Genomic DNA, 14,806 nt, shown 5'->3' on the forward strand with positions numbered 1-14,806 from the left:
GCTGATATAAAAATGATATAAGTTTTCAGATGTGTTAACAGGAATGTTTCATATATGGCACATGAGATAATTACTTCTGATTTGTCCCTTTATTAGAGAAGTACCAGACTTGAGCATCTTATTAAAAAAAAAAATCAAAACCAAAACCATAAAAAAAAACAAAACCAAAACCCAAACCAACCCAAATCCCAGACTAATTGCAAAGAGTCCAAAAAAGCAAAGAAATGTGAAAAAAGGTTTATAAAATGTAAAACAGAAAATAGGATTGCTTGGTTTAGAAAAGACCAGAAATAAAGAAGATAAAGGTTTTAAAATATCATACAGACTAATAGAAAGTAGTCTAAGATTATCTTATTTCTAAGACCACAGAAGAAGCAGTAATATATTCAACCTGAAATCAGGAAAATTTACATTAGACATTTTAAAAAAAAAACTTTCTATTTGTGTTCTGTAGTACCAGAAACAGCTAAAGGGGAATGGAATAGAATCTGTTCTTCAGACGTTTGTAAGAATAGGTTATCATCCAAGCTCTTCTCCAAGATGACATTTCTATGATACTACAAGCATGCTGAGATAAGTGTATTAAAAGATTATAAGGCAATGAGACTTGGATCCAAAAGCATTTAGCTGTCAAACTGAGGTTTCCTAACTTCCAGTGATACAGGCATCAGTTACATTTATACAGACTTTATAAAAAAATTAAGATTATGCCTAATTACAAAGTTAAAACTCTAATACACTAAAATAAATAGAAAACACTGAATAAACAGGAGAGACTGAAGCTGTTTACCATGACGAAAGACAGAATAGCAATCTCCCATAGATATGTTCAGAGTTGTTCTGTCTGAATTTTAAAACAGTTTTCATTAACACAGTAGTGAAGTTAACTACCTAAAGCAGTGAAAATACTGTATTATAAGGTACAAAGGAGACCAAAATGCTATTTTTTTGATTTTCCACAGGTAAGAAACGAATTAGAAGACACATGATATGAAATCTAGTTCTTATTTTGCTAGAAGAACAAGCACGGAATAAATCATCAGCACTCTCATCAAGGCATGTCTATGCTGTGCAAGGGACTATACTGTAGAAACACCAAGTTCCAGAGGAAACAATGCAGCTGCATTTACGTGCTATGACAGGATTCATGAGCTAACTGATCTTCAAATGTGGATTTATGATATTGGGCATTATCTTGCGCTACTGTAGCTATACTTTTTTAGATCCCATATTAGGTAGGACTGTCACACTACTTCAGGAAGCTTGAAGCTAGCACGGAAATTTCTGCTTTGTACCGCAATGGGGATTTACTCTAAAAGTCATACTCAGTAAAAGGTAAAAAAGGTATTTTTGTACCAAACACAATATTATGAGTATGTTAAACTACATTATGACTGTTCTTTTATTTACTACACTAAATGAGTGCTTTTATGTCTTTTTGACAGATTACACCATTTTAAATGCAACAGATACTGATGCTTTTGTATCTGTTTAAAAAATTTCCAGAAAAATCAATGAAGTAGATTATACAATTAACTCTTACTTCTGTCTTCGATGTACTCATCCCAGTTAAATGTTGTCATTGTTGTATTAATATATGTACCATTTTCACCTATAGAGCTATTAAAGTAGGAAATAACAGTTGTTTCAAAAGTAGAATTGTCTGGAGGCCACTGCAGGCATTTATTCCTCAAGTTGCCCATGAACAGCTGCAGCCCTATTAGTGCAAATACACTCAGACAAAACACAGTCAGGATCATTACATCCGAGAGCTTCTTCACAGACTGAATTAGGGCTCCCACAATAGTCTTCAAGCCTGCAAAGAGAAAAGATTTTTATTATGATGTTAAACAGATACTAAACACACAAAAATTCAAGTGCTTTTACCTGACAAGATAAAGATTTCATGCAAAATGACAACTAAATGAGTCTAATATTTATTATACAGTAATTTTCATGAAAAGCCTTATTACTTGTGAAGATGAATGAAAAGCTGTAAGTTTATGCCTGTTTTACAGTGTACAGAAATAAAAACTACATATACCAAACATATTGTTTATGCCAAAACAAGTGATTTTATTATTCATGCTATATCTCAACCCTGCATAGAAAAGCATCGTTACTGTAGCTGATGCTTCTTGCCCAAACCTTTCTTATATGAACCTTTTGAAAAGTATTCTGCATTAGTAAACCCAGTACCAAGACATTATAAGTGCATATTTGAATGGTATCATAAGAGGGGTGATGGTTTGGAGAAGAAAGACATCTTTAAAAAAATACCCCATGCATGGTCCATGCTATCCTTTAGAGTTTAATTTTTTATACATGACTTAAAACTGAATTGAGTTGCTATATCAAGTGCCTGCAATAAATGATAAAATTTGCATCAGTATGAAAGCTTAAAAATAACTTATATTTAAAACACGTACAGGAAAGCTTGATGTCATAAGATGCAAATCACATAGGCTGTTTACTGCAAATATCTCATGCAAGAATTTGTTAAACTCAAAGGCTGACCTTTTTTGAAAAGAAAATACAAGTAATATAAGCAAGAATCAATTTAAATAAAATTACATGTCTTGATTCCTGCTTTTTTATTTTGTTAACAATGTGCAGCAAACAAGGCTTATGCTTTAAAAATGTGAGTACAGCCTTTGTAGAACAAAAGTCAGCCTCAGTGTTTAACCTAGCTCTCACCTGGAATGACTGATATTGTTTTCAAAGCTCGGAGAACTCTGAATGTTCTCAACGCTGAGACATTGCCCAGGTCCACAAACTCTGTCACATATCTGTAATAGGGGAGTTCACACACAAACACAATGACAGCACACAAATAACAGTTGGAGATACGAGGGGCCTAACACCTTACACCAACTACTTCTTACCTGGGATTACAGAAATAGTTTTCAAAGCTCTCAATACTCTGAAAGTTCGAAGAGCTGAAACATTGCCTAGGTTTACAAATTCTGTTACATACCTGTAGGATTAAATCACAGTTACTCAGAATTGAGGCAGATTTTATCCTATTTGCTTGGGTCTTTGATCAAGACCTCTTCACCATTCACTGTATTTTGCCTGTGTTATAAATATGCTCCTGACCATGAAATTAAAATATGTTTTATCAAAATAAACCACATTGACTTGGTGTTTGAAACCTAATTTGGTCAGCTTATAGCAGGAAGTCAAAAGGATTCCTTTAATTCTGGGATGCAGAAAGGAGACAGGATATGAACAGTTCAGGCTGATGGCATTCACAATCCTAATGGGCTGGCACACCATGCTGGCCTCTGCAGCACATGCTTAGTTAGAAATACTAAAATGTGTAAAAGAGGTAAAAGAAACATATTGAAACTGCAGGAAGTCCAGGCTCCAAATGTTCTGGCTGACAAAATATGAGGCAATTTTTAGTCACTAATTTCATGCTATCAGAAGATATTTTTATAAAAAAATAAGTAGAAGACTTACGCAAATGTAATGACAGTGAAATCTAGCCAATTCCATGGGTCTCGAAGAAACGTAAAATCTTCTAAACAGAAGCCCCTTGCAAGAATTTTAATGAGGGATTCAAAGGTATAAATTCCAGTGAATGTGTATCTGAGGAAAATATGCAAGACAGAGTTTACAGAAACACACAAATGTTAGTTTTACACATGATGCTCTTTAGTTGCTTTATTCTCATTTTCTTCTTTTTAAGTTGCCTAAGAATTTAATGGCAGTTACAACCAACTTTAAACATCTGCAGAATGCATACCATAAGGAAGGAGGAATAAAATTATGATTGAAAGACTATATGACAACCCATAGCTTAAGTTCAAATTCTATAATCTGTACAGTAAGACAGCTACAAAACTCCTGGTTACATCATTGATGCATGTTTATGTCCAATCTGAATCCATGTTATAACAAAACATGCGGATAGATCATGTTAGGATTTCAGAATTTGTTTCCAGACTAAAAATGTCTTCCTTCAATGTTATTTTTATGCTGAAATGTTTAGTACCATGAGCTGGCAGTGTGCCAACCCTCATCAGTCCTCTTTGGCTTTGTTACAGAGTAGCTGTATCCAGTACTTCACCTTCAGCAAGACAGGCATAGTACCTAAATGAACCAAGAGTTTCCAGATGCAAAATCCTGTGTAAGAGCAACTAAACATTTTTTACAAATACAAATAAAATTCAGCTACTCATTTTGACTAAAAAATGTGGTTGAAATTTAAAAAGTAATAATATTTAATTCTGGCATTCTGAGTAATTTCAATTTGCTACCTGCAAATGATGTCATCTTGAAATATAGTTTCATTTATATTTTTAATGAAAAAAGAATTCAAATTAAACTATTTAAAGGTTTGAAATGGTTTTCAAACTTGAGTCAAACTGAAATGATTTTTCCAATGTTAGTATTTTCAGTTTAATTACTAAAAAATTTCTTTCCTGTACAACTTTACTCAACAGATATTGAGTATCTACATGTATCTATCTGTTGTATATCTAAATGGTACAATATAATGACATAAAGAAATACTGAAGCTAGATATCTTTATTCATAAATATTTACTAGATGGTAGACATCCTGAATACATACATGTTCATATCGAACTCAAAATGAGGATGCCTGCATTGACTTTAACAGCTCTATGACTTCACTTTTGAATACTGAAGTTTAAGCAGGTAAGTATCATCCAAAGCAGTTAGGAATGAAGAAGCAGCAGTATAAAATGCTATTGCAAAAATGAAGCACCATGAAGAGCAGCGTTTCACACTGGGGTCTACAGCCTTGGAACTACAACAAAATATACACCAATTGTGTATCAGCACCAAGTAGCTGACACCGTGCTAGACCTTTTCTTTTCCTATGGGAATATTAGCCAACCACTTAAACGCTTTTTTAATAGCTCTTTTTTTTCCATACAAACTTTCCATTGTTAGATTGTCTTTGGTAAAGGAAAGCTGCACTACAGTGAACACAGCCATCCATCACACGATCCCTTTATCTGTAATGGCTATTGCAACAGACATGGGAGAGTATTTCCCCGCATTTTTGCACAAACATAACATAGAATGCAGTGGAAAATATTTATAATCCACTTTTTTGCATGATCATAAGTCTAACTTCTCTTCTTACATTCTCCATCTAGTACTGCAAACAGAGGATGGACATTGAACAATTTGTAATGAGGCATTGTAAAATATATGTACTTAATATTGCACAGAAGAAACTAGCATCAGAATATCTGTTGAGAGGATATGCCAACCAGGTAGCTGCTGCCAGTGGATGCCACCCAAATATAAAATAATTTTACAGCAGTTTATTTCAGATTACCGAATATTATTATTTAAAAAAAAAAAAAATCCATTTAACTTACTCTACATTCTTTGTCCAGTCTGGAGGGTTACTCATGGTCATAAATACACAGTTGGTCAAAATAGTGCACATGATAAGCATGCTGAATAATGTAGGTTAAGAGTTAAGGAATGTAAGCCAGAAAATCTCATAAAAAGACTATCAAATAACACACTGCTTTGGCAGATTTCCACTATCAGGAGCTATTTATCCCTCCACACTCGGGGAAAAGCCCTGAATATGTAAAAAGCTTCCACAGTCACTGTTTTATAGCTAAAAGAGAACAATCACATACTAAAAATTAGAAAATATGAAAGATATTAAAAAAGCCCCAACCCTTAATTTTAAGAAGACCTTAGATTATTTTTTCTTTTTAATAAAAATGTGAAAGTTTGAAGTAGTAGCTCCTAATTTAGTAGAATAACATAAAAGGCACTTGTTTTGGATGATCCAGCCAAATCTGATCTAAATCATTCATACAAAACAGTGAAAAATAAATTTTCTTGACTTTTCTTTTTCTATGTTTCACCATAAAATTTGGCACACATCAATGTTTTTGCTGATCATTGTAATACATATATTGAAAGCTAGTTATTATATAGTAGGAGAGAACATAGGGAAATCTTAGTGATAAAATTATTTTATTACTGTTTGCTTTATATATAGATTTTGTAGTATAAATGTTGGCAGAGGGAAGACACATGATATTCTAAAAGAAAAGAAATCTAAAAAGAATTCCAGAACAGGTCCAAGTCATAAATAATTCCACTGATTTTAACAGAACTGCTCTGGATCTACAACCTTTCACTCTCTGGACTGACTACATTCTTCTCAGAAATGAACATACAAACACCAAAATGAAAACCATAATGATGATGCACAAAACGTCCACATGATGGCACGATAACCTAAAACTAGAAAGGACAAAGCTCGATTATGAGAAGAGCTTTAGCTTCTGTAACTGTAAAATGCAGGTTCACATGGTGTTTCTAAATAGAAGTCCAAGTATAATGGGGTGGGAAGTACTGTGAGGTTCCCCACATGAAGTTCTCTTTGCATGTCTACATTAATGAAGAAAACCTTCAAGTGACAGCAAATACCTCTGCCTTCTCAACCTTCAAACAACTGTGTGGCATTACATTCAACAATTCTTCGGGTTTTCTGCTCAGTAAATATATTTCAAATTCTTTACTCAGCATCTAGCTTCTCACTATGTAATTCATATATGAGCAAAGCAGAAGAGAAAGGTATTTTTAAAAAACATAGAAAATCATGTGTTATTAAAGTGTTCCACAAGCCTGTATTTTACATAGGCTTTCAAAATCCTTTTCGATGAAATGTCCTCTCAGAGCCGCAAATCGTCACTATTCTTTCATCAGTGGTAAAATAACTAGCATATACCTTCCCACAAATTTAAACAATGTTTTTTAACATTCTTTGGTGACTCTAGCTCTTCACCACCATCTCAGTCCCATGATCTCCCATTATTCCTTGTAATTGAATAATGCTCTATAACTTCCTAAGGAATGTCAGATAACTGACAATTATTTGTAGTGACACCTGTAGCAAGCAAATATAAAACAGGCTATGTAGTGTCATGATTGATCCTGAAGCCATTTGTAAGCTAGCATTGATAACACATCCAACATGTAACAACCATTGTAATTATCAGAATTCCATTATACCAAGATTGAAAAAAAAATCCTTTCAAGATTTATTCTATGCGATCTTAGTATCCCTGTATGTAATGTTATCACAAAACTACTTTCAGTGCACTTATGTTAGACTTTTGTAAAATGTAAGTGTGCAAACTTTTGTATTTGCTCCTTAAGTAAACAGCCTTGCTGAAGTCAATGCCCTCACTGTTCAGATCAGCATTTGGCATCAGACCAGTGGGATGCCTACTATAGTCAGCTATCAAAACACTAAAAAAGACAAAAGAATACATAAGTCACTATTACCATTTAGTTTTGCAAATGTCTACCTGCAATGTGGAAGTCTCACATCCTACTTGAAGACTGAAATGAAAACATCTACAGAATTACGAGTGCATAATTGAATAACGATCAAGAGATAAAATAGACAAGTAAGATACATATAGGACTGAGAATGCGTAACAAAACAAGAAGCCTAAGCTGTTGATCAACCTATCCTTCTGCAATTGTGATCTGAATCAGAAAGAAAGGAATTATGAAACCGTATTTTCACCAAATATTCATGCAAGCACAAACGTGGGATCAAAGATTTGCTTTTTAACACACAGTGTCAGTGAAGAACTGAAAGTATTTTGAGCAATATATCTGCAATTTATGAAAAGTGTGGAGGAGAGGAAAAGATAAAAAAATATGATGATTACAGGAAAAATAAGCGGGAAGGGAAAAAACAGGTGTGTTGGGGTGGAAAGGACACAGGAAAAAATTGTAAAGGGCAATGACTGGCTGTCTATCTTCTGATTCTACTATATTAAGATCCAGCAACGAACACAAATGTAAAAAGGGAATAACAGAAAGAATGCAAGACAAATAGTAGAGAGAAGAGGGACAAAACACTATAGATCACATTGATCCTGGGACATGTGCCAGAGAATGATGTAAATACTACATAACATCTCATTCACTACAGTTTTAGACTAACCACTTAAAAGGATATGAATGTACCAAAATCTTAATAGCTATTTTTCTAAGAGGATTGAAAGGAGTTAACATGTACAGGGCAGAGGTGGCACTGAATCGGAATATTGCCTTCCCTTTATTCAATACTATAAAGGTCTGGAAAAAGACAGAATGAAAAAGCATTTAAAAGGCACCAAGTTACAAACAAGTTACAGGTTAAAGTCCAGTATCATTTTCATTTAATCATTAATCATATTTGGTGAAACTCTTCTTCCATTTATACCTCCCCCAGAATCACAATTCCCTTGTCCAGTTCACACATAGGAGAGTCCAGAACCCAAATTACTATAAATACAGTTGCATGAAAACATTCAAGTAAGTTCATTTAGATACTACAAGTAATCCTGATATTGCTACCTAGAAGACAGAGAGGTATACATAATACATAATTTCTGAAGAATTAGTATATGACGATTTGTCCCTTATAGTGAGGTATGTAACTTTAAAAAACATGACAGCCATTAAAACTTCAGCATTCCCTGATCAAATAGCCAGCATTAGTTAATCACATTAAAGCACTAAGGCAATAGTACTTACAAAGTGATCTAAATTTCATGAATGACCTTCATGAAAATAAGGAAGAGTGTTCAATAACCAGTTTTCAACATTACACTGATGTACTGAACAGTTTTTGCTGTACTCTAAGGCAAGAGTAAACGTATTGGTTCTCTTTTCAACTATTTCTTGTGAGTTTCATACCTGCAATTCTGTCTATTTTCCTTCTGTTATGCTTTACTTTTACCCAATACAGAATTCAATAATCCATGTATTTTCACTGTGTCTCCACAGTTTCAGCAATAGCTCATGCATACTATCAACATTTTAAGAAGCATTTATAAATGTAATAGTTTTCTTAAGACCTGGGAAATAAAGAATAAAGCCTTTATTTAACATGCAGAAAGTTTTAAAATTATTTAGATTTCCATGCATCTGGGGAAATTCCTATTCTATTTCTATCATCACTTCTTTCTACACGTGGGTGAAAGTTCATGCTCTTTGAAGGTAAGTGGATCTAGCTCGCATTGTGGCAGCCCTAAAAAGCCCAAAGGGAACACAAGCCATGCAAACCTGGAGCACAGCCAGTAGCCATGATCTGCCTCTGCTGGAATCAGAGGGCAGCATTTGTAAAAATTATGCTCTACTTTCTGAGCAGGTGTGCCAAATACAGCAGCTGAAATCCTGAAAACAAAATGCCTCCCCCTGCCTGAAATCATTTCAGCGCTTCCAAACAGAACATACTTGCATTCCCAGATACCCATTGATTCACAAGCCATGCCCTGGTCCTTTGTTGTAGAGGAGAAAGGATTGGTCTGTAATGTACTCTTTGCTACCATTGCCTTTCAACTCTATTACTATTCTTCCTGGAGTTCAAGAAAATATATCCTCAAATCAAAGTTTTTCATATGTTTTCTGTTCCCTTTACTCTGAAAAAAAAAACCTGATGAAGCATCAGTTGTGTGATGCTGACTCATAAAGACATATTAAAAAATTTAAATGGAGCCTGACCTAAACGAGGATGTTCAAAGATATGCAAAGAACACCAAGAAAAATAATGGGAGAAATTACTGTGGCAATACATGTATAGTTTGGAGTCTTACACCTCATCTACTAGAAACCACTATGCTTTTGGAAAAGATCAAGACAACTGATAGGCATTTCTCAATCAGGAAAAAGAAATTCAGCAGGATTTCACTTTACGTCCACACTTAATTGCAGAATTACTTTTCTAGTTTCCAAAGCGTGATAATATGTGTACTAACTTTAGGATTTCCAACAGTGAACTGAGAGTTTTAATACTGCAGAACTGGGAAAGAAGGAAGGAAAGGGATCAGCACTTTGACCCAACTTCCATTTGCCTTACTTCCAGACTTCAACAGGGTAAATCACTTGAGTAAAGGGAGTAGAACATTATATTTAATTGAAAACTTTGTTTTCAAATTTAACTCTTGATTCCCTGTAGCACAAATTGAGCTTTTAGAAATTCTGCAATGAACATTTAAGGTAGAGCTGATTTTTTTTTAAAGCTGTTCTGTCTGTTTAGTTTATCACAGTATGCCTATGTTGTTATTGTTTCAACATATTTGTGATGAGGCATACCCTTAATTCCTGCAGGAGGTATCTTAATTTGTATTTTTTTACTTAGTTCAAGTTTGACTCCTAACAATCGCTGGGAGTTTTCTTCCTTTTTCTTTGAAGTATTTTTTTTTTTGCTTTCATGGTTGTTTTTTAAATTCACTTGTTTTTATTCACTAGCTAGTTTCCACAGGAAAGAAAAGAAAGCACAAGAAAAAATTGTGAAGACAGAAAATAAAATAATGGCAATTTGTTCTTTACTGATAAAATAATGATGGTGCAATACATAGGATGCCAGAATCTGAGCTACTGGAATTCTGGAGGAAACCCAAGGCCATCTGGTCAAAAGTCTAAAAGTTCAGCACTTCTGTGCTTGGCCACAACAATTGTTGTTACTTTAAACAGAAAGTAAATATGTGGGTTTATTTTTTCAAAAATGAACATATCTATAAAATATTTTTTTAAATTACGCAACATTCTGCCAACACTCCAAGATTAATTCCTGCCTCCTCTTTTTGTCCCTCTTTCAAACATCTCTTTGATAAAAATCATAGAACAATATAAATCTGGATGTGAAAAGTTTTTCACTGAGATATATGATGCCTCTACAGAGTACAAAACAGAAGAGGATGATCTTCAGCATATCCTGAGAAATTACCTTCACGTATTTCCCTATCCTTCCCAGCAACAAGAGAATGCGACCTAGACTTTCCACGTGACTGTGAAGAAAGCTAGTGAAAAGGCATTCAGCTACCTTTTAGATGGGTTTCATAGTGAAGACATGATCTTTTCGCATCTATAATACAGCAATTCATAAAATAATAATTCTAAAGATAACCCCTGTGCTACTTCTTAATTTCTCCTGTGTGTAAAACACTGAAAGTTACAAGTTTTAGTATAATGCCAGGTATATTAAAATAAACCTAAATGCATCTCTACAAACAAACCAGGTCCCACAAACTTTCATTATTAACTTCTGTTCTTACAGTTAAGATTTCTGCCAATGAAATGGGGGAAATGTATAATACCTACAGACCATGTCCAAAATACTGGGAATATTATGCCTGTGAGAGGGTTCCTTGTATTTTAAACTTCTTAAAGTCTGATAAAAATATACAACACACTCACTTTTTTATTGATATAATATGGGTCCAGGTCTTCCAAGGGCTCAGACACCATTCCTGGAGGTATGTCGCCATAAATAAATGGCAGTGTCTTTCCTGCCTCCAAGTCGCTATTTGGTTTTGGGCCATCTTCATCATCATCGTCTTTGCGTTCTTGTTTGGATTTTTTAGCTTTTTCTTCATTAACACGCTGTTCAATAGCTGCAAGTGATTCTCTTGTGAAGTAGCGGAAGCTGTCAGGTCCTGGTGGTACCAGCACTGATTGTGCCATCTTTTCATCCTGCACCTCTTAATTACTGTTTAGCCTCTCTCATAAAAAAGTGCTAAAAATATATATATATAAAAAAAAAAACACAGAAAAAATTTAGAGCAACACAAATAGCTACAAATAATACAAAAGAATATACCTTCATAGAATTTTCTGTGGAACATCTTGTTAAATTCAGTAATTATCATCCAAGACGAGGCTGCTGTGAAACAGATTTTTTAATTTGTTTTTATTTCAAGACAAACCATTTTCCTTTGGAGCTGGCCTCTTAGAGCTGTCTTGAAGGTATCAATTCTTAAAATATTTAGTTTCAAATTCATTTAGTGCTTATGACAATAGAGTATCGATTCTACAGACTGTATTAAAAAAAAAAAAGTCACATACAATACAATAACATCTTGCCTTTATCAAAGATAATGCTGTCTGTTCTAGTGAATAAAGCAGGAGATGTTTTCCACCGCATTCAGTGTGAGGAATCAACAATCCTGAAGTGTTTCTAGTCTTGTGTTGAGGAGTGAGACTCCAGACAATTATCCTTATTATCCCAAAAGCTGCACCTTGGACTAACCCTCCCTCTAGCTACAAGGACCAGAAATGACTCCTAGAATCCACTACTGCCATGTACGGCCAGAGGGATCAGTTGCAAGCAATGCAAGATGCTCTTTTTCTTTGGGTACAAATATGCTGCTTTTGCAAAGCTGCCAGCTCAGGAAACAAGATTCAGGCATAAGCACCTGTATTCAGATCCCCTGCCTGGTAACATACTGTGCACTGGAAGAATTGCTGAATTAAACAAAAATGATCTTTAATCATTACATACTGCATTTATATCTTTTATGTCTGATACCATATCGGCTGTATATATTTTGCACAGTTTTCACTAACAAGAGCAGACCCATCTCTTCTTAATGTCTCCAGACAGTTCAGTTAAAAAGAACAAGTGGAAAATATTCCCAATGCAAATACTTTGATCTGAAAACACAAAGGGCATCTTTCCTGTAGCCTTCAAGAATCTTTCTTAAGAGTCTTCCTCCTGAGTAAGCACATTAAAAATATAGCAAATGCAACAAAAAAGTAACAACTTCTGAGTAAGACAATATACCCACGAAACAATTACCAAATTAAAACAATACAATAGTTAGAAATACAATCAGCATGATCCTATTTTACTGTCTCACTAAATATACATATTCCAGTACAGCTGCAACAAATTCATATTTTTGAAGCCCGCTAAATAAATTGCAACATGATGCTTTCCTCCCCTTTTCAACCATACGCACACAGCCATTTACACCTATACGGACATCTACACACATCCCAACTCCTGCAGGTCTCCCCGTGAGCATGCTCTTCCATTGCGGGCAAATGCACCTGGTGCATTCTGTCATGGACGGTCTGTAGCAAACTGCTGCTGGAAGCTGCACTATTAGCAGTAGAAGGGTTAATTAGGAAAATGAAAGTGGTCCTGCAGCAGAATCCTGTTAGATTTTATTGTTAATTACAGAAGAAGAAAAAAAAAAATAAAAGGCATAATCCTGTTTCAATACTGCAGGAAACAATTAAAAATTCATTACCAGTGAAGAATCTTGCACTTATGTGGGTTTGGAATGGCACCAAGGAAGACTGCAGCTAAAATTCCATCATGTCTTTTCCTTTTTCATTTTTTTCTTTCCTTTTTTTTTTTTTTTTAAAGTCTCCTTCTACAGACCACACCTAACTTCCTGCTGAAGGATCCTGGTTATTGAAGTCAAATCTCGCATTTCCTGTGCGAGCCTACTAAGTGCTATAACTCTTATGGCCACTAGATGGTACTGATAGACATCCATAAACGGTTTTAGAAATGGTAAAGAATTTTTGCATACTCGAACACTTGCTTAAACTGAGACTCTGGGACTAAAATACACGGGTTTATATAACCAGCCAGGTCTCAGGATTCTCAAACATACTTGTGAATATATAGCAGCTACTGCTGATGAGACCATAGCTGTTAAACTGTGAAGGTGACACAGAAAGAAAGTGGGTGGGATAGCAAAGTAAGAGAAACAGAAAAATGGAGGTTGCACAGGCAGTGTACCATCAAAGCAGTTCCCGGGTCTGGATTATCAGCAGTCTGGAGTATTTTAAGATATAGCTTGTATGAGTTTTCTAAAGTAAACTCATACAATATATTTGATATGTATTCTTTCTAAATGTGGGAAAGCCAGAGAGGAAAGAATGGCAGCTCTGAATGTTCACTGCAGTGATGAATGCCTGTACAGAAAACACCCACGGTAGCAGGGAGCCAGACTGGATGATCAGGAGCACTGCACGCCCCTCCCATGTAACAAATCAGTAAGACAACACCTCTGGGCACCACATCACCTAAATGACATCCTACTTCTTTTCACTCTCTTGCTTTCTCTGTTTTTCTTATTCTTACTGATTTTCATCAGTGTTCGAGACCAGGGTGGATGGGACACTGAGCAGCCTGGTCTAGTGGAAGGTGTCCCTGCCCATGGCAGGTTGGTCCCTTCCAACGCGAACCATTCTATGATTCTATCATACCTTTTCTCTCACTGCACTAATAAAACTTTTTTAGCCTCTTTCTTTCCCCACCATCGATCTTCTGTCATTCCCTCCTTGTCTTATGCGTACCCAAATCTCTTTCAAACTTTTCAAGCAACACATTCCTGATTCAGACTTTCAAGCAATCATTTACTTCTGCCTCTCTGCCATCTCCTTTCCTTCAGCTGTGAAGTGGACTAAAGGAGCTGTGGAAAGTAAAAAAGAAAAAAAAGCAAGGGTCACTCTAAAGTGAGAAAGGTTGGAGAAGGAACAAATACAGTAGCTGAAGAAATGCCACTGTGCATTTGAAAAAAGGACAATGAAGAGAGGGACAAATACTGATAATTTGGTTCTTTGGTAATTGTAGTGAGAAAATGAACAGTCTGACTGGATCCAAACACTGTTTTTGAAATTTTCGGCAACTAAGAAGAAAATGTGTCAAATGTAATTTAACGACATCACAAATATTGATTTGGGTTTGGATCATTTAAACATTACACAATATTTTAAAATAATGTTAAAAGCCTTTTCTAAAAAGTCTTTTATTTGATAAGGTTTTCTAATTTCACAAATGACTCAATGAAATAAATAGAAATTGTGTAAACACTTCCATGTAACCAATATTTTTTTTGTTAAAAAGCTTTGGATGAAAACTTCTGGCTGGCTCTAATTGGGACTGTGGTTTACTTGGAGCTGCTCTGTAGTCTCACGTAAGAGGATTATGAGACAGCACAGATTCACAGTAGTAATGCAGCTTCTAACTACAAAAGTATTTTCATTATTTA

The 14,806-nt window shown here is 35.0% G+C and overlaps 1 protein-coding gene across 1 annotated transcript in view; it reads right to left on the reverse strand.

Annotated features, from left to right (window-relative positions):
- Positions 1 to 14,806, reverse strand: part of SCN2A (sodium voltage-gated channel alpha subunit 2) — an 80,877-nt gene that overhangs the window by 48,028 nt on the left and 18,043 nt on the right. Inside the window, exons 2-7 of the mRNA XM_055811624.1 lie at positions 11,214 to 11,532; positions 7,990 to 8,108; positions 5,363 to 5,452; positions 3,466 to 3,594; positions 2,698 to 2,789; positions 1,544 to 1,816 (exon numbers count right to left, since the gene is read on the reverse strand). Of these exons, the coding sequence (XP_055667599.1) occupies positions 1,544 to 1,816; positions 2,698 to 2,789; positions 3,466 to 3,594; positions 5,363 to 5,452; positions 7,990 to 8,108; positions 11,214 to 11,480 (970 nt within the window). The 5' untranslated portion in view covers positions 11,481 to 11,532. The remainder of the gene's footprint in view (positions 1 to 1,543; positions 1,817 to 2,697; positions 2,790 to 3,465; positions 3,595 to 5,362; positions 5,453 to 7,989; positions 8,109 to 11,213; positions 11,533 to 14,806) is intronic.

The sequence above is a fragment of the Falco peregrinus genome, chromosome 8, assembly GCF_023634155.1.
Source record: "Falco peregrinus isolate bFalPer1 chromosome 8, bFalPer1.pri, whole genome shotgun sequence".
NCBI classification, from domain to species: domain Eukaryota; kingdom Metazoa; phylum Chordata; class Aves; order Falconiformes; family Falconidae; genus Falco; species Falco peregrinus.